The 17,747-nt window shown below is 58.9% G+C and overlaps 4 protein-coding genes across 8 annotated transcripts; 3 read left to right on the forward strand and 1 right to left on the reverse strand.

Annotated features, from left to right (window-relative positions):
* The first annotated feature begins 1,556 nt into the window (after positions 1-1,556).
* Positions 1,557-5,093, forward strand: NAA80 (N-alpha-acetyltransferase 80, NatH catalytic subunit). The gene is given in 3 exon segments (XM_034997172.1): positions 1,557-1,694; positions 3,164-3,475; positions 3,477-5,093. Coding segments are annotated over 2 exon segments (894 nt in total). The 5' UTR covers positions 1,557-1,694; positions 3,164-3,445; the 3' UTR covers positions 4,341-5,093.
* On the forward strand, positions 1,899-7,620 carry HYAL3 (hyaluronidase 3). 3 transcript variants are annotated; one of them, XR_004677800.1, is made up of 5 exons: positions 1,899-2,102; positions 5,279-6,189; positions 6,558-6,647; positions 6,764-7,409; positions 7,504-7,620. XR_004677800.1 is itself a non-coding variant. In XM_034997170.1 (4 exons), exons 2-4 carry the CDS (start codon positions 5,296-5,298, stop codon positions 7,037-7,039), a joined length of 1,260 nt encoding a protein of 419 aa, XP_034853061.1. In that variant the 5' UTR covers positions 1,899-2,102; positions 5,279-5,295; the 3' UTR covers positions 7,040-7,499. The 3 variants fall into 3 exon arrangements, 2 of the variants coding, with proteins under 2 accessions (XP_034853061.1, XP_034853062.1); XM_034997170.1 differs by lacking the exon at positions 7,504-7,620 and having other exon boundaries at positions 6,764-7,499; XM_034997171.1 differs by lacking the exons at positions 6,558-6,647; positions 7,504-7,620 and having other exon boundaries at positions 6,764-7,499.
* Positions 7,621-7,905: 285 nt separating this feature from the next.
* On the forward strand, positions 7,906-13,248 carry IFRD2 (interferon related developmental regulator 2). Of its 2 annotated transcripts, XM_034996764.1 has the most exons (12): positions 7,906-8,145; positions 10,291-10,410; positions 10,497-10,581; positions 10,688-10,812; positions 10,898-11,055; positions 11,220-11,270; positions 11,357-11,535; positions 11,622-11,727; positions 12,058-12,195; positions 12,281-12,409; positions 12,490-12,585; positions 12,722-13,248. In XM_034996764.1, the coding sequence occupies exons 1-12, from the start codon at positions 8,088-8,090 to the stop codon at positions 12,800-12,802; spliced, it is 1,326 nt and encodes a 441-aa protein (XP_034852655.1). In that variant the 5' UTR covers positions 7,906-8,087; the 3' UTR covers positions 12,803-13,248. The 2 variants fall into 2 exon arrangements, with proteins under 2 accessions (XP_034852655.1, XP_034852656.1); XM_034996765.1 differs by lacking the exon at positions 11,220-11,270.
* A 440-nt stretch (positions 13,249-13,688) lies between these two features.
* Positions 13,689-17,190, reverse strand: LSMEM2 (leucine rich single-pass membrane protein 2). 2 transcript variants are annotated; one of them, XM_034996767.1, is made up of 4 exons: positions 17,045-17,190; positions 14,350-14,460; positions 14,071-14,256; positions 13,689-13,903 (listed from the first exon to the last, which is right to left on the reverse strand). In XM_034996767.1, exons 1-4 carry the CDS (start codon positions 17,064-17,066, stop codon positions 13,770-13,772), a joined length of 453 nt encoding a protein of 150 aa, XP_034852658.1. In that variant the 5' UTR covers positions 17,067-17,190; the 3' UTR covers positions 13,689-13,769. The 2 variants fall into 2 exon arrangements, with proteins under 2 accessions (XP_034852658.1, XP_034852657.1); XM_034996766.1 differs by having other exon boundaries at positions 14,350-14,463.
* Positions 17,191-17,747: the final 557 nt, after the last annotated feature.

The raw sequence follows: 17,747 nt of genomic DNA on the forward strand, positions 1-17,747 counted from the left end.
GCAGCAGCAAAGGGAGAGGGAGAAGCAGGCTCCCCGATGAGCAAGGAGCCCGACACGGGACTTGATCCCAGGACTTTGGGATCACAACCCGAGTGGAAGGCAGACGCTTAACCAACTGAGCCACCCAAGCGTCTCGCTCGACTCCATTTTAAATGAGGTTTTCTTTTTATTTCTTTTAATGAGGTTTTATTTATTTGGTTTCACAACCTAATGCACTCTGAGCCTGGTCACAGCTTTCTCAAGTACAAGCAGTCACACAAGTCACGGTCAGTCAGGATTACTCTCAGCCACCATCAAGAGCATATGTCTGCACCTGCACACATGCTTACAGGCCAGGATAGTTGAAGGGGTTAGAGCCTCCAGCACCCACCCAATAGGGTCATTAACATCTCCAGAGACACTGAGCCCAGTCTTTAAGCTGCAGCTATCACAAGAACTGACATTCACTGAGCACCTACTCCTCCCCAAGTCCTGTGCTAAGCATTTTATTATTTTTTTATTATTATTTTTTAAAGATTTTATTTATTTATTTGAGAGAGAGAGAAAGCATGAGGTGGGGAGGGTCAGAGGGAGAAGCAGACTCCCCGCCAAGCAGGGAGCCTGATGTGGGACTCGATCCCAGGACTCCAGGATCATGACCTGAGCCGAAGGCAGTCGCTTAACCAACTGAGCCACCCAGGCGCCCCCTGTGCTAAGTATTTAAAGTAGACTAACTCATTCAATCCTAACATGACGTTATGAGGAAACAGGCACACACTGAGAGGGCAACCATTTTGTCCAATGTTGCACAGCCAGAAAAAAGAGCAGCTTAGGTCGAACCCAGGCTGTCTAGCCACAGAGGTAGAGCCCTTTGGCTCCTACTCTGTGTTGACAGTAACCAGCCCTGCACGCAACCTGAATCTGCTCAGAGGTACCAGCCTCGCAAATAAAGTAGACATGATTCTTGCTTCAAGAGCTATTGAGTGCCCAAAACGTACAGGCGCTGGGATGCAAGAGGGCACAGCAAAGGCTCGTCTCTCTCACCCAGTCCTAATGTCTGTCCGAGGGCGGCTGTTTCCAAGGATGGGGCCCAAATTTCAGGAGGAAGCTCTACCTGACCGTTTCCACACAGGACCCTCTTACCCGGGAGGCCAACGGAAACCGAGACCTGCCTGAGCCTAGGGTGGGGCGAGACGGGGCGAGGCGAAAGTAGAGCCAGGTGGAGGAGGGGCCTGCACTCGGCCAAGGCTTTGGCGTGATGGGCCCCGGCAGGGCCTCTGCCGAGCGGAATCCCGAAAGACCTAAGCGATGCCCAGGAGCCAGAGACCGGGCCTGCACTGGGCGGGGCACGTCGAGGAGGAGGTGGAGCCTGCGCTCGGTCACAGCGGTGAAGCGCCGGCGCAGGGAGCTGTGGCTCGGCGACGGCGGGAGGGGCAGAGGCGGAGCCAGGGCAGAGACCGGGTCTGCGTGGGCTCGGTGTTATGACGCGCTGAGCCGGGGGCGGAGCCTAAGCGGTGACGCGCGGAGGCGGGGTGGGGGCTGGCGGCCTAGGGAAAGTCTGGACCAGGTGGGGCGCTGCGGGCCGCGACGGCTGCATTGCGTCCGCCGTACCGCTAGGGGCCAGCGCGGGCGGTCGGAAGAGTCCAAGCCACAGAGCGAGAAACCGGCCAGCGCGGAGCGAGGACGCGGAGCATCCCGGATCTTGGCTTCAACATGTCAGTAACTCCCCCTTCCCACGCGCAGCATGTTGGTTCTCACTGTCTCCCGTCCGCCCCACGCGTGCGGTCCTCAAGTGGCTGTGCCGCCCCTCACGCCTTCCCTGCGTCTGTCGTTCCCTCCCAGAGCATGCCGAGCCACACCCACCCAGAGTCAAGCTCCCGAAGCACCCCCCCCCCAAAAAACTCCATGGTTTGTCACCCACTAGGAGGGAGGGGGAAACTGAGGCCCAGGAGAGCCTTGCCGCCTCTCCGTGAGGACGCAGGAGCCCCGCCCACAGTGGGTGGGGTCGGCACTGAAAGGGTTAAGCCCGCGGGGAAGTCTGGGGCTCCAAGCCTGGGGGCGGATCCTGGGGCTTCCTCCCTCTAGGTCCAGGGCGGCGGCTGCTGAGGAGGTAGCTGATGCAGGTGAGGGGCTTATAGCCCTCCGAGTGGGATATAGTGTGTGGGGCGGGGGGCTCCTACCTGTGCACGACCAGTGCGGAATTGGCCTCAAGCTCAGGGGACCTTCTTGGGGAGGTGGGGAAGGGGAGCCAGGACGTCCTCTCTGGAGCAGGTGAGTAGAAGTGTGCAGCCCAGCGGATCCCCCACCGCCAGAAATCCCCCAGCATAGATCTTCTGGAAGCACGGCTTGGGGTAGGATGGGCAAACAATGGGATTTAGGCGCAGGAGGTCTGAGGCCCCAACCCGGTGGCGGTTGGACACCCTTGTGGATTTAGGAAGGAAGCTGTGGTCCTTATCTAGGGTGACTACGAAACTCAGGCCAGTGGGGAACCAAGCCTGCAAGAGCCACATTGCTGTGAGACTGTGAGCCAGGCCCCTTGCCAGTGCTGTTGGGGCCCCATCTGAAGGGACATTTGGGTCTGTGCCCAAGCAAAGTGTCCTGAGCGTTGGGGAGGGGGCCATGGGCTCTGTGCTGCAGGCAGGGAAGGGAAATCCCATCCTAAATGGGTGGGTGAGTGGTACCCCAGGATTGGTCAGGTGGCAGGCATGGCCCAAGTGGCCAAAAAGGCTGGGACCAAGAATGTAGGGAAAAGGAAGGAACAGGGGTGCTCCTGGGGGCAGCTGTGTTTCCTCCAAAGGGAATCTTGAGTGGGTTTAAGTAAGGGATCATGGTGTCTAGTTTGCATGTCCTGTCTGATGGCCAGCCAGCCATGATGGTAAGGCTAAATCCACCATCCTGGGGAGAACAAAGTTGTAGCCACAGCAGGCTGGGGCCAGGACTCTTGGGTTCTGCCCCAGCCTTTAGGCTTCAGCCTCCCTCCAATGTGGAGCAGGACATGATGGACCTATTTCTGTTGCCTGAAATGCTGTCCACCTGAGTCAGGTATAGGGGATGGTCTCCAGGTCACCTGTGCCATCAGGTGAGTATGGGGACAAGGTGTAGTTTACCAGTTCCGGGACACATGGCCCACCTAGCACTCTGTCAGCCCCTCCCTGCCCCAACCCTGTCCTCCCTCTTGGTACAGCCTAGCGTGGCTGTTGTCCATCAGAGGAGCACCCTTGTGGTCTGAGGAGATACCACTGTCTGGAGACTGTGCTCTTAATCCCTAACCTGCCACTGAGCCACCTGCAACCCAGTAGGAGACGACCTTGGCTCCCAGCCTGACTCAGCTGAGCCTAGATCCTACATGTAGGTGAGAGCTCACTCTGAGCGCCGGCCCACCAAAGCTGACCCCAACCCTAGACCCTGCACACCAGATAGAGCTGATCTTGAGTACCAGCCGAGCCGAGCTGACTCTGGATCCTGCATGCCAGCCAGAGTTGACCCTGAGATCCAACCTGGCCACGCTGACCCTGGATCCTGCACACCAGCCAGAGCTGACCCTGAGCCCCAGACTAGCTGAGCTGACCCCGGGTTCTGCATGCCATCCAGAGATGACTCTCAGTCCTGGCTCCACTGAGCTGACCCTGGATCCCGCACACCAGCCAGAGGACACCCCAGCCCCCAACCTGGCTGAACTGACCCTGGAGCCTGTGCACTGCCGACCTGAGCTCCTGGATGCCTGTGCCGACCTCATCAATGAGCAGTGGCCCCGAAGCCGTGCCTCCCGCCTGCACTCCTTGGGCCAGTCCTCAGATGCCTTCCCCCTCTGCCTGATGCTGCTGAGCCCCCGCCCCACACCCGAGGTAGCCCCCATCGTGGTGGGTCATGCCCGCTTGTCACGGGTGCTAGACCGGCCCCAGAGCCTCCTGGTGGAGACAGTGGTGGTGGCCCGGTCTCTGAGGGGCCGCGGCTTTGGCCGCCGTCTGATGGAGGGCCTGGAGGCTTTTGCTCAGGCCCGGGGCTTCCGCCGGCTACACCTCACCACCCATGACCAGCTGCAGTTCTATGCCCACCTGGGCTACCAGCTGGGTGAGCCTGTGCAGGGCCTGGTCTTCACCAGCCAACAGCTGCCTGCCACCCTGCTCAGGGCCTTCCCCAGAGCCCCCTCTCCCCGGCCACCCTGCAAGGCTCCTAGTCTAACTGTCCAAACTGCCCCAAGAGTCCCCAAGGGGCCATCATTGCCACCACCCCCTCCCCTGCCTGAGCCCTTGATCACCTCACCCCCACCTCCTGCAGGCCCCCCTCCACAAAGCCTGCTGGAGACGCAGTACCAAGACCTGAGAGGATGCCCCATATTCTGGATGGAAAAGGACATCTGAGGGCTACCCAGGGCAAGGCACTGTCCTTCAGGGTCGATGGACTGCTTGGGACAGTACCAGCCTCAGCCCAGCCCATTGGCCATACCTCCAGTCCCTAGAGCCTGGGGGCAGCTTTAGCCTGGCCATGTTTCCTGAGTACCAGTGGGGCTGGGAGACTGCTCCATAGCTGTGGCTCAGAGCTGTCAGTGTGGCTGAATAAAGGCTTCTGTTGGGTGTGGCTGTGACAGTTTATTTGTTGACCCACCCTCACCTCCCAGCCTTATCTTAGATCCTCTATCTCTGTAAGATCCTCCGGATCCACCTTGGCCCTGGGGCCATGGATGAAGGGACACCTAACTTTTGCCCCTCCCACTCTGCCAGGCCCAGGTGACAAGGTGTCTGTACCCTTTCACGTTCATCACCATTCACTGAGCACCTACTGTGTGTCAGGCCCTAAACCGGGCAATGGGGAACTAGACAGATAGGGCCTTGATCCAAGGAACAGAAGGAGATAGGCATACAGTGGCAGGATCTATGTCGGGACAGTGGGAGCCCAAGTGCCCTCAGTCCGTTTGGAAATCCAGGGGAGGTGATGTCACAGCAGAGACCTGAGTGCTAAGTAGGAATCAAGCCAGGCAAAGGGGGAGGGTGTTAAGTGTTCCTGGAGCAGGGAACGAGATGGACAGGATAGAAGGGGACTGGTGAGAACTGTGAGTGGGCGAGGAGTCAGAGGGCACAGTGGTGTCATGACAAAGATGAAGAACATGGGAGGGGAGCTGCCCAGGCTGACGCATGGCATGGCTGGTCTGAGAGGGCTAGAGGACCACAGGGGGGCCATGTTTTCCCCACCCCCCATCCTCGTGGGGAGTAGTTGGGGGAGTGTTCCCAGCTTTCCCTGCTGTATGGAAGGTATGGCCATGGCCATGGACTCTTAAGCTCACAGCCCCTCTCTCCTGCAGGTTTCCATCCCTGGGGCATGATCATGCAGCTGGGCCTGGCCCTGGTGCTCGGAGTGGCCCTGTGCCTGGGGTTTGGCCAGCCCCTGCTTTGGGCTCCTGAACGCCCCTTCTCTGTGCTGTGGAACATACCCTCAGCACACTGTAAGACTCGCTTTGGCGTGCACCTGCCGCTAGAGGCCCTGGGCATCACAGCCAACCGTGGCCAGCGTTTCCATGGCCAGAACATCACCATCTTCTACAAGAACCAGCTCGGCCTCTATCCCTACCTTGGGCCCAGGGGCACAGCTCACAATGGGGGCATCCCCCAGGTTGTCCCTCTTGACCGCCACCTGGCACGGGCTGCCTACCAGATCCACCACAGCCTAGGACGTGGCTTCGCTGGCCTGGCAGTGCTAGACTGGGAGGAATGGAGCCCACTCTGGGCTGGGAACTGGGGCCGCCGCCGAGCCTATCAGGCAGCCTCATGGGCTTGGGCACAGCGGATATTCCCCGACCTGAGCCCCCAGGAGCAGCTCCACAAGGCCCATGCTGGCTTTGAACAGGCAGCCCGGGCCCTGATGGAGGACACATTGCGACTGGGCCAGGCACTGCAACCCCATGGGCTCTGGGGCTTCTACCGCTTCCCAGCCTGTAGCAATGGCTGGCATGGTATGGCTTCCAATTACACGGGCCACTGCCACCCAGCCGCTCTTGCCCGCAACACCCAACTTCATTGGCTCTGGGCTGCCTCCAGCGCCCTCTTTCCTAGCATCTACCTCCCACCCAGTCTGCCGCCTATCTACCACCAGGCATTTGTCCGATACCGCCTGGAGGAGGCCTTCCGTGTGGCCTCCGTTGGGCATCCACAGCCCTTGCCTGTCCTGGCCTATGCCCGCCTCACACACCGGAGCTCTGGGAGGTTCCTGTCTCAGGTGAGTGAAGGTTGAGATCCAGGGGTCTGAGTGGGGGGCATGGCCCTGTCCGAGGAAGGTCTGAAGAGAAGATGTTGCCCTGGGGGGATTTGATGGGGAGGCCCTGATCTAGTTTTTAGTGGGGAGGTCCTATTCTGGAGCATCTGAAAAGGAAGTAAGGCTCTGTGTTGGAATACCTTGAGGGGGAAGGCAAGGCCCAGCGTTTGGAGCCCTGGTCTGAGGGGAGACAGACCCTGAGTGGAGGACCTGAGAAGCCACTCAGAGGCTCAGTACCAAGGAATCTTACTCTAGTGGAATCAGATCATGGCGATGAGCCAGAAAAGTTTCTCGAAGGTGCAAGGCCTGGCTTAGCAGCTCTTTGCCTCCAGGATGACCTTGTGCAGACCATTGGTGTGAGCGCAGCACTCGGGGCAGCCGGCGTGGTGCTCTGGGGGGACCTAAGCTTCTCCAGCTCTGAGGTGATCATTGCCCCTCCAACCTGCCATGCAGCCCATGCTGGAGTCCCAGGGTTGGGAGAAAGACCATCTCAGAGCCATGGAGCAGGAGCATTGATACATCCTTCCCCTCTCCTCAGGAGGAGTGCTGGCATCTCCATGACTACCTAGTGGGCACCCTGGGCCCCTATGTAATCAACGTGACCAGGGCAGCCATAGCCTGCAGTCACCGGCAGTGCCACGGCCATGGGCGCTGTGCCTGGCAAGATGGAGGACAGCTGGAAGCCTTTCTGCACCTGCAGCCAGATGGCAGCCCTGGAGCCTGGGAGTCCTTTAGCTGCCGTTGTTACCCAGGCTGGGCTGGCCCTACCTGCCAGGAGCCCAGGCCTGAGCCCAGGCCTGAAGAAGCAGCATAAAGCCAGAAGTTACCTGTCCCTGAGTCTCTTGTCCCTGCTGCCATTTTTCCAGTCCTGGAGGGAGGACTCTGTCTCGCTCTTGTTCTATTCAGTTTATAGTCAGTCCTCCTATACACCCCCCCCACTTCCCATGGGACCCCTGGGAAGTGGAAGGGGCCAGAAAAAAAGGTTTACACCTTTTTATTTTATTATTATTTTGCTTACACCATTTTAAAACCAAAGGTCCTCTGAGATCACTTGATCCCTTCTGATAAGGAAGCAGCCCTGGGGAGAGTCACCGTTCCAGATGGTTAGTGTTGCCAGCCCAGAGCTCTGTTCCACCTCCTCACTGGGTCCATGGAGAGGTCACAGGAGACCCGTCCAGGGACAGGTGGGCTCCAGGATCTTGGCTAAGGTCTGTAAGTGCTAAGCTGTTGTCTGTCCTCTGCTTCATCATAAAGTCACTTTTTCTTTCACTGCCTAAGGTTTGACTGTTCACCCAGCTCTACCAAGCCCCACGCTCTTCCTGTCGCGAATGTCCAGCCTCCGTGCCAAGAAATGCCGGTCCTGCCTGCCGTGGTAGGCTGCTCCAAGGCGGCAGCTTCAGAGTTTAACTACCGTGCAGGGATGCACATGTAACGGGGGGCGGGGGGGGGGGGGGGGCGGCGTGTGCGCAGGGCATTGTGGGTACATAGTTCAGCTAGAACGTCGTAGGCTTTGGGGTCTCTGAAGTAGACTACAATTCCCGAGGTGCTCTGCGCTCAGCCGGCCTGCGGTCATCTGCGCGCACAGCCCCCTGGGATTAGTAGTTTTGTCCGCGTGGATGTGGGCCTGAACCCAATGGCCAAGAACTCGCCTTCCCGGCCACCCATTTAGCAGGGCGGGGCGCCCCGACCCGTTTGGCAGGGCGGGGCGCCTCGCGAAGATGGTGTCGCGTGTGGCGTGTGGCTCCCGTCGTCTGCCCAAGTCCCAGCTTAGCCCACCGACCGGCGTCTTGCCGGTCTGGAATCCTTGTCCCCCGGGTCCCTGACCCCGCGCCCTCCGCGCGCCCGCGCTCCTGATTCCCGGCATGCCCCGCGCCCGTAAGGGCAGCGCGCCCCGCAAGGGCAGCCAGCGCCGCGGAGCGGGTAAGTGGGGAGCTGCTAATGAACGGCGAGCGGGGGTCCTGCGTGGCTTTCTTGTCGGTGTCCTGGAGGGTCCTGGGCAGAGACTCCTGCCTCGACCAACCTGGCGCTGCGTCCCGCAGCTCCCCAGCGGCCCGCACGTGCCCCAGGAGGCAGCGGCCACGTGGGTGTCCAACTTGAGCGCACTCCTTGCGGCTCAGGATCTCACGTTACCGGCCCTAAACCGGTGGTCGCCTCCCCGCGTCAGTTTTCCCCATTGCCGCTCCACCCCAGTTGCCTCCTGTGGTGGACAAACCGCTGGACAGAGCAGGAAGCCTGCCCCCTCGCCACTCCCTGGTGCTTTCCTGGACTGGAGTAGGAAATTGGTGGGAGGCCTAGCCTGCCGGGGAGTACTGAGGGGGGGCGGCGATGGGGAAGTTGCAATAGTCCGGCTTTGGTGGGCCTGGCACGAGAGGGTTGGGGAGTGCCCTGGAGCCTGAGGCAGGAGACTTATCAGCTTCGAACAGGAGTGTGTCTTGGTGCAGTAAACACATATGTTTACTCTGCAGGAATGGGGTGCCTGTTAGGCACAGCTCAGACCTGGCCACGACCCTAATAGGACTTGGGTGTGGGGATATCTAAGAGGGTAGCGACATTCCAGAAGGACTGGTGCTGGGGGACAAGTTCATTAAATGGTGCCAGCCCCAGATTTAGGAACCAAGGAATCCTGGAGGGGCTTCTGGGTGAATCGTGAGAAGGTGAAGAAGAGAGCACTATGCAGAGGGAAAAAGTTGTGCAAAGGCCTGGCATTTGGAGGGAGCAAATGAGGGAGGCTGGGCTGCTTTGACTGGTTAGGGTAGTAAGAGAGGAGGTGAACAGAGACCTGCATGCGTGCTGGACTTTGTCCAGCAGGCACGTGGAGTATTTAGTTCCTGAGAAGTGGGATCAGTCTGGTGACCGGACCCATCTGGGGCTCTGTTGCAGCAGCTGCCCTTGCCAAAGTCAGCCCCTGGCCCTGGGCAGAACCCACACACAGGAGTGTACGTTTTGCTGACCCTGACGTTCTCCTGTGTTTACCTATTTTCTGGGACTCATGCGGTCAGGGGCCACTCCACTTTCTGCATTTCCCAGGGTTAGGAGGGTGCTGTGTATGTCCATTCACCCAGGGCTAAAGGCCTGGGATGGTCAAGGGGGAGCCCAGAAGAGAGTATGCTTAAAGCCTGGGGCAGTCACCCACATCCACTAGGAGCTGGGCTTCTGCCCCAGGGCAGATAGGTGATGTTGGCCCACAGAAGAGCCATAACTAGTTGCTTGTTTAGTTATTGTCTTTACTTACTATACCAAAAGAGTCTTTTAGCATTTCTGTATTGCAGATGAAGAAATTGAGGGGGGTAAAGGCTAGACATTTGACTTGGTTACACCCCTTTTAAGATACGGAGCTGGAGGGCGCCTGGGTGGCTCAGTTGGTTAAGCGACTGCCTTCGGCTCAGGTCATGATCCTGGAGTCCCAGGATCGAGTCCCGCATCGGGCTCCCTGCTCGGTGGGGAGTCTGCTTCTCCCTCTGACCCTCCTCCCTCTCATGCTCTCTGTCTCTCATTCTCTCTCTCTCAAATAAATAAATAAAATCTTAAAAAAAAAAAAAAAGATACGGAGCTGGAATTTGAACGCTGTGTCTGTATATATTCTATATATACAAATCCTACAATTAAGCCCCTGATCTTTGCCCTGGCCATTTTTAGGCATAATCTGGGCTAGTGGCTGAGCTCCCCCAGGATTTGCCTAGAAATGCCCCCACTCCAGGCTCAGCCACAGGCTTAGGTGGGGCCTTTGCAGCCCCTTCTGCCTCTACCAGGCTCACAGTCTCCTTCTTAAAGCAGGCTGTAGTCTCAGGGAGGCTCTACTCACCAAGCCTGCCGGGTTTTCCTAGGCTGGGCCTTGTGCCTGATGTTCTCCAGCTGATGGACCTCATTCCCTTTCTCCTTCCTGGCTTAATGTCCCCTGCATCAACCCCAGTGCCTCCCACCTCAGTCTCTGTTTTCTTATCTGTGAGAGGGGCAGGATTCTATTCTTGTGGGGTTATGAGGTTGGGTGAGGTACCCCCCCCCCAGCCATCACTCATCAATGGAGGCAGGCCAAGTGCTACCACAAGTGTGTTCGACCCTCCCCAGGTGCCCGCAGCAGGACACAAGCTGACTCAGGTTCGAGTGAGGATGAGGCCGTCAGTGAGGCCCGCAGTACCACCAGTGAATGCCCCAGCCTTCTTAGCACCGCAGCAGAGGACAGCCTTGGTGAGAGCGGGTGGGAGTTCGGCAGGGACTCTGTGGGGATTCCCTGGGGTAGGGCAAGACGCAGGGCTGACCAGCTGGCCTTGCAGGGGGGGATGCCGTGGATGAGCAGGGCCAGCAGGAAGACCTTGAGGAGAAGTTGAAGGAGTATGTGGACTGCCTCACAGATAAGAGGTACCCCTGACTGCCAGCCAACCCCCACACCCGTGTCCCTGCTCAGCCCATGCCAAGTGTGACCCAGTAGGGCTGGCCCACAAGGTCCCCTCTCTTCATCCCCCAGTGCCAAGACCCGGCAGGGTGCTCTTGAGAGCCTTCGCCTGGCCCTGGCATCCCGCCTACTCCCTGACTTCTTGCTGGAGCGCCGCCTCACCCTGGCCGATGCCTTGGAAAAGTGCCTCAAGAAAGGTTGGGCCCTGGGGGCTCATGGGAGACCTGAACTGGCTGGGTACTGACCCTTGCTACATGGGCTGACCGGAAAGCCTTCCTGCAGGGAAGGGCGAGGAACAGGCGCTGGCCGCTGCCGTGCTAGGCCTGCTGTGTGTGCAGCTGGGCCCTGGACCCAAGGGCGAGGAGTTCTTTCGCAGCCTGCAGCCCCTCCTGGTGTCTGTGCTCAGTGACGGCACAGCTAGCCCTGCTGCCCGGCTCCACGTGAGTGTTTCAGGCTCGGTGACACTCTCCCTCCCCTAGTCCCCGAGCAGAAAGGAGGTGGGTTCCACCTGCCTTCAGGCTCCCCTACTCTGAGGGTGAGACCTGTGGCCGGGAACCCAGGCTCACTCTCTGACCGTGGCATGGCTTTGCCCCCCTTCCCACAGTGCGCTTCTGCTCTTGGCTTGGGGTGCTATGTGGCTGCTGCCGATGTCCAGGTAAGTGGTCTCTGGGCACAGGTAATAGAGCATCTAGACCCTAGCTCTGCCCCTGAGCCATTCCCACTGGCTCCCTGTGTCCCTAGGACCTGGTGTCTTGCCTCAACTGCTTGGAAAGCGTTTTCAGCCGGTCCTGTGGTGTGGGTGGCTCCACGGCCCCCGTGGTCTCTGCCAGCCTGCATGGCCTGCTCTGCGCTGCCCTACAGGCCTGGGCATTGCTCCTCACTGTCTGCCCCAGCGCCCATGTCAGCCACATCCTGGACAGGTAAGAGCGACTGCTCACTGCGAGTGGGAGGGGAAAGGTGACGAGGCCCCCCAGCCCACACGTAGCTCAGCCTGCCCCTTCCCCAGGCAGCTGCCCCGGCTGCCCCAGCTCTTGTCCAGCGAAAGCGTGAACCTGCGAATCGCTGCCGGCGAGACCATCGCACTGCTCTTTGAGCTTGCCCGGGACCTTGAGGTGTGAGGGGGGGTGGGGGGAAGGGAAGGGAGGGGGCCTCCTGACACCACCTGGCCAACCGAGGCTGGAGGCAGGGGACGCCGCAGGAGATAGGGCAGCCTTAGGTCATGACGGAGGGGAGGTAGCCCTAACACAGACTCAGACACCGGGTGCCGCGGTGGGGGCTCTGAGCAGGGGTGTCTGGCCCATTAGGGGCCAAGAAGGGATTCAGGGGGACCAGGCGGAGGAGGAAGCCACTTCTTCCGTGAGAGGAAGGGTTTGGGCAGCCCCGTGTGAGAGCCTGCAGAGCCTGGGCCCCCGCTCACACACCCTCCGTTGCTCGCACTGCAGGAGGACTTCCTGTACGAGGACATGGAGGCCCTGTGCAGCGCCCTGCGGACCCTGGCCACCGACAGCAACAAGTACCGCGCCAAGGCTGACCGCCGGCGTCAGCGCTCTACCTTCCGCGCCGTGCTGCACTTCGTGGAGGTACGTGTGAGAACGTGTGTCCTGGGGAGAGTGCTCCCCGGACACCGCCGCCAAGCCCTAGTCTGTGGGTCCCTCTACGCTGCAGGGCGGTGAGTGTGAGGAAGAGTCTGTCCGCTTTGGCCTCGAGGTGCTCTATGTGGACAGCTGGGCCCGGCGCCGTGTCTATGCCGCCTTCAAGGACGTGCTGGGATCGGGCATGCACCACCACCTCCAGGTGGGAAGACGGACAGGCAGGGGGTACCCAGCTTGGCTCTTTTGGACCAGCCTGAGCTCACTGCCCGTTTTGTCCCCCAGAACAACGAGCTACTCCGTGACATCTTTGGCTTGGGCCCCGTGCTGGTGCTGGATGCCACTGCCCTGAAGGCTTGCAAGATCTCACGTTTTGAGAAGGTCTGCACCCTTGGGCACCTTTCTCTTCCCTCCGCTCCCATGGCCTCGAGGCCCGGAGCTCTGCAGGGGCTGGGGGGAAGGGCCCGGGCCTCCCGTTCCCCGGCTCACCGGAGCCTCACTCCTGCCCCCGCTCCAGCACTTGTACAACGCTGCTGCCTTCAAAGCGCGGACCAAGGCGCGCAGCCGCGTGCGGGACAAGCGGGCCGACGTCGTCTGAGGCGGAAGGGGAGACCGTGCGCGCCCGCGCCTGCGTTTTTAACAGAAGACACTGCAACAACTGGTCCCTGCCAGGAATTGGCGCTTTATTTTTTTAATGACAAAAACCAAAAACAGACACGGCGGTGGGGGGGAGGGGGGTTGGCGGCCAGGGCAGTCGGGGTCCTGGCCCCTTGCCCCTGCACACGGCGCTGTGGCCTCTCCCCGCCCTGTCCCAGGCCCGGCCAGATGTGTGCTTGTCCCAGAGCTGGGGGGCACACAGTAGGAGGGCTCTCCTTTTCTCTCCTTTCTCGGGCCCTGCTCCTCTGGGATGACCCACTTCCTTGAGGGGGATGGCATCTGCACAAACGGCACCAAAACAGGCGGGGACACGAGGCTACCTGGAATGGATCTATATGCTGATTTTTAAAGATTATTAGAGATAATTAAACTGAATGCTCAGCCTTCTGTGGCCCTTAGCTCTGGGTGTTTCTGCCTGCCCTCCCACCCACCACCGCCCTGGGCCTCCCCCCACCATCTCCATCTCACCATTGCCCTCCCAGCCCGTCTCCTCAGGTGGCCCTCCTCCCTGTACTCGGAGCTCTGCCTGCTTGAGTGCTGCGGCTGGACCCCCGCTGGGAGGCCTGGCAGAGTTTGGGCAACTGGGGTGGGGGCAGCTATTTCTAGACTTAAATCTGCTGTCTGCGGGAAGCCAGAGGCTGCTGACAGGCCATGGAAGGAGCCAGGAGGCTGGTGTAGCTTCCTCTGACCTTGGGCCACCCAAAGCAGGGCCTTGGCACCAGAAAACCTGGCCAGGCCTGGCCTGAAGACAGGAGAGGCGGGTAGCTGAGGGGTCAGGTTAGTCTCTTGTACAAAACCTCACCAAGGAAGCAGTGTGGAGCCATGGGTAAGGAGAAACCTGCTTTGGCCACTTTATTCCCGCGCCCCCCCCCCCCACACCCCCCTAAGCCCCGGGTCTAAGTGGTATCTCAGCTGGGTGCTTGGGCCTCACTGGAGTTGAGCCTCCGCAGCTGGCTGAGGCTGGCAAGCCGGAGTTTGAGTAGCGTCTCCTCCTGGGTGTGCAGGGTGTACGCCAGCATGCGGAGGGACTCACTCTGCAGAACTGGGGACAGGCGGGGGCGGGGGATTATCAGACCGCGGGCCGCCCCCCAGCTCCCCACCCTTTGCTGCCTCAGCGGGCAGCTGCCCCCTCTGACCGTGCAGAAGGACCTTCGGGTCCCCGCTCCTTGCCCTCGGTTCCCACTTGCTTCCCACGCTGGCCCCCCGTACCGCTCAGGTAGACGGCCAGGATGGCGAGCGCCAGGCAGCTGAGCGCCAGCAGAGCCAGCAGCACCAGGACGCCTCCCCTGCCTTGCCTGGGGCCGCAGCCAGCCTGGGCGCACAGTGATGGTGGCAAGATGCCCAGGAGCTCGTCCCATGGCTGCGCCGCCTCGGCCGGGTAGGGGCGCAGCGAACCTGGGGGGCAGATGGGGCATCAGGAGGATAGGGGTCGTATCTGCCCTCCTCCCCTCTCCCAGTACATCTGTCCCGCTGCCCTGCCCCGCTCACCTCCGCCGTGGAGGTCGCTGATGGACTCCACCTGGTGCAGGCGCACTTCCTGTATGTGGTTGGGGGCCAGTGGCGCCCTGCTCCTGGGGCTCGGTGTCAGTGCCACGGTGTCTGCTGGGACAGTGCAGGGCTGATTCAGCCAGCAGGTCACCCCCCTCCCTTCTTTGAGGTGGCTTCCAGTAGCAGCGGGACTCAGAGAAGATGGGAAAGGACAAAGGGACGTTGGCTCCAAATGCCCTGAAACCCAGCTCAGGAGTGACCCTTGATGTGGAGCCAGGATGACCTCAGAACCCCACAGGCCTGTTAACACCCACAGTAGCAGGAGGCACATTTGACTTGCTCACTTTTGTTTGCTCCCAAGCACCGCAAAGACTTTGAGGCATTCCTCAAGAACTTACCAGCCTTGGAGGACTAAACCCATGGCGCATGAAATTCCTCCCTGCCTCTGATGCTATCAGTTTTCCCTGCAGACCCTGCGAGTTAGCCATCAGGCCAGATCCAGGGCCTGGTACCTTGGCATGCCCAGCAGAAGCAGCCCCTTCCTAGCTGGGTGCCGCTTGTCTCTTGTGGCCTTAGCTCTGCTTTAACGGCCTCCACGAGATTTGTGATTCAGCTGTACTTCTGGGAACCCTGCTGTTCCTGCTGTTTTCGCTCAACATCCTAACAGGAGACCTGCCTTTGTTATCAAGCTGTCGCACATGTTTCTGAGGCCTCCCTTTGAGGCTGCCTGGGCATTTAGGTTGTTTCCAGTTCCCTTCAGAAGTTAATAACCCCGAGGAAAGGACATGCATCAGTGAGTATGAAGGTTTTTCCCAATTTCCTAATCGTTAATAAGGACAGATTCCTAGAAGCAAAATTACTGGCTTAAAGAGCAGGGGCTTTTTCTTTAAGCCGTCATCAGACCGTCCTTCAGAATGACTGTCCATAGCCCCCAGAAGGGTACATCGCCACCATTAGGCTTTTTCATTGAAAAAAAAATTACAGGGGCGCCTGGGTGGCTCAGTTGTTAAGCGTCTGCCTTCAGCTCAGGTCCTGATCCCAGGGTCCTGGGACCGAGCCCCGCATCGGGCTCCCTGCTCCATGGGAAGCCGGCTTCTCCCTCTGCCACTCCCCCCTGCCTGTGTTCCCTCTCTCGCTGTGTCTCTCTGTCGGACAAATAAATAAAATCTTTAAAAAAAATCTGAGCTACCCAGGTGCCCCCCCCCAAAAATCTTAAAAAAAAAGAAAAATTACATACATACATGTGTACACATATGTTTGCCAAACTGGGAGATGAGGAAAGGCCTTTGACCTATTCAGTGGGGTTTCTTTGCCTAAAGTGCCTTCCTTATCCATTCCCAGCCTCTGCCCACTTAGTCACTGGGGTCTCTGTACTTTTCTTGTGATTTTACTTTATTTTTAGACCCATCAAAAGTATTTTGTGATTTCTAAAAATTATATTTTACGTCTTTTCCTTTTTTTTTTTTTTTAAATCTTGGCCCCTTGAATCTCCAGATACCCAGCTGGATGCTAGATAACAAAGTAGGGGGGGGCATTGAGGGAATGCCTTCTGATAGGGGCAGGGGTGATTGGACTCTCTATCACTTTCAGAACAGTAACTCAGCCTTTGTGATTTGTTTGAAACTGGCCCTTGACGTGTCCCAAAGTAAAATGAGATGCTGCCAGTCATGTTTGGGTGATGGGTTGGGGGTCATATTAAATTCCTCTCTGCACTTGGCTCTGCTTCCTCACACTTTTTTTTTATATTTATTTTAGAGAGAGAGTGTGTGCCTGTGCACACGGGTGGGGGGAGGGGCAGGAGAGGGAGAGAATCTCAAGCAGGCTCTGACTCTCTGCTGAGCGCAGAGCCTGACACAGGGCTCAGTCTCACCACCCTGAGATCATGACCTGAGTAGAAATCCAGAGTTGGCCACTTAACGGACTGAGCCAATCAGGCGCCCCTTCCCCACACTTTCTAAGTTGAACTTGGTTTCTGTTCATTCCCAGGAAAAACGTGGTAAACATCGTTATTAGGATCCCAAAAGGAGGCAAACATCCCCCACCACTACTGGAGGCTAGGCGCCCCCCATCCAGTTGAAATGTTGAATATGTGATAAGGGAGTTGGCCAGCTGGGCCAGGCTGGAGCAGGGAGCAGCTGGTCATCCCTGCTCTGGCCCCTCTGAGCCTCGGTACTTCTTGCATGCAGGGGGGCAGTTAGGGGAGTGGCCACTAAAGTCTTAACTAGCTATCAGTAGAGCCAGGCCAAGGGATCCCAACTAATGGTTGGGTCCATTTAGGCTCAAGTCAGAGGAGGCCAGAGATCTATCCACTCCCAGTCTCTGGGCCACATGCGCAAATGCTTCCTGGGACCGAGGCCCGACGGATCCCAGCTTCCTCCCTGAATGAAGAGCTGAACCGGCCAGCGTCTGCCCTGCCCACAACCCACTTGGACACGGCCTGTAGTTGACGAGGTGGCTCCCCCCAATCCCTCCCTGTCCTTAGCAAGGGAGACAGGCAGGGCCCGAGGGGGAGGTGGGGTTCCAGACGTGGTAAGCCCTTTCTCCATGCATGGGGGGCAGGTCCCTTTACTCATGCTGGGACATGGTGATTGATGACTAGTCAAGGAAGTGAGGTCAGCGGGATGGGGCAGGGTTGCTCCGTGATTCACGGGGTCACAGGACTGGGGCCTTGCCCTCCCCCATAATCCTCTCCTACCTTCTTGGGTCTCCTCAGGCATGGCACGCGGTGGGCAGTTGGGGGGCTGGTAATAACACCCAGTAGCAGGACAGATGAAGGCAGCGGTGGCTCCTCAGAGCCTGGGGAAGGCTAGCCACCTCCCAGCCTGGGCCCAAAATAGGCCTGAGCTCAGCCCACTGGGCTATATTTAGAGGGGGCAGCTCTCAGCCACGGGAATGGGCGGAGTGACCCACATGGGCCAGCCTGGACTATCTAGCTGGTGATGGAGCTCCACTCATGCAGGTGTCCAGGGTCTTTCCTGGGGAACCCTGCCACCCCCATATATGCATAGGCCTTGGTGTCTTTATCCAGACAAGCTGCCTCATGCTCACCTCCAGCAATGCCCCACATGGCAGCTGAGACCTGTGCCTCTCCACCCCCAAAGACCCCTACTCCAAGTTGGGTCATCTCTACTCCAAACAAATGGACAAGCACCTATATCCGTGTGACCTGCTGGCCCCAGGGATTGGGGTGATGGATAACTGGAGCCCGGGCCATGAGGGCCCCCAAAGGGGGCGGCGGAGACACACCTATCCACGCAGGCACTCATGTTGGTCAGTGGGCAAACTTAGATTGAAGATTGGGATTTCTATTAATAAGCTTACAAGCTTGGGTAAGGGATTGCCCCCTCTCTGACCTCCATTTTCTCATCTGTAAAACAGGAATGACAATGGTTCCTCCC

This window comes from Mirounga leonina, unplaced genomic scaffold, assembly GCF_011800145.1.
Source record: "Mirounga leonina isolate KUSES-001 unplaced genomic scaffold, KU_Mleo_1.0 Mir_94, whole genome shotgun sequence".
Taxonomy (NCBI): domain Eukaryota; kingdom Metazoa; phylum Chordata; class Mammalia; order Carnivora; family Phocidae; genus Mirounga; species Mirounga leonina.

Coding starts and splice junctions, on each gene's coding strand:
- IFRD2 (XM_034996764.1), top strand. CDS start 8,088: ATGCCCCGCGCCCGTAAGGGCAGCGCGCCCCGCAAGGGCAGCCAGCGC. Junction 10,813..10,897: donor GGAAAAGTGCCTCAAGAAAG/GTTGGGCCCTGG, acceptor GCCTTCCTGCAG/GGAAGGGCGAGGAACAGGCG. Junction 12,196..12,280: donor CCGTGCTGCACTTCGTGGAG/GTACGTGTGAGA, acceptor TCTACGCTGCAG/GGCGGTGAGTGTGAGGAAGA.
- HYAL3 (XM_034997170.1), top strand. CDS start 5,296: ATGATCATGCAGCTGGGCCTGGCCCTGGTGCTCGGAGTGGCCCTGTGC. Junction 6,190..6,557: donor CTGGGAGGTTCCTGTCTCAG/GTGAGTGAAGGT, acceptor CTTTGCCTCCAG/GATGACCTTGTGCAGACCAT. Junction 6,648..6,763: donor TAAGCTTCTCCAGCTCTGAG/GTGATCATTGCC, acceptor CCCTCTCCTCAG/GAGGAGTGCTGGCATCTCCA.
- LSMEM2 (XM_034996766.1), bottom strand. CDS start 17,066: ATGCCTGAGGAGACCCAAGAAG. Junction 14,464..17,044: donor GCCTGAGGAGACCCAAGAAG/GTAGGAGAGGAT, acceptor GCACTGTCCCAG/CAGACACCGTGGCACTGACA. Junction 14,257..14,349: donor CAGCGACCTCCACGGCGGAG/GTGAGCGGGGCA, acceptor TCTGCCCCCCAG/GTTCGCTGCGCCCCTACCCG.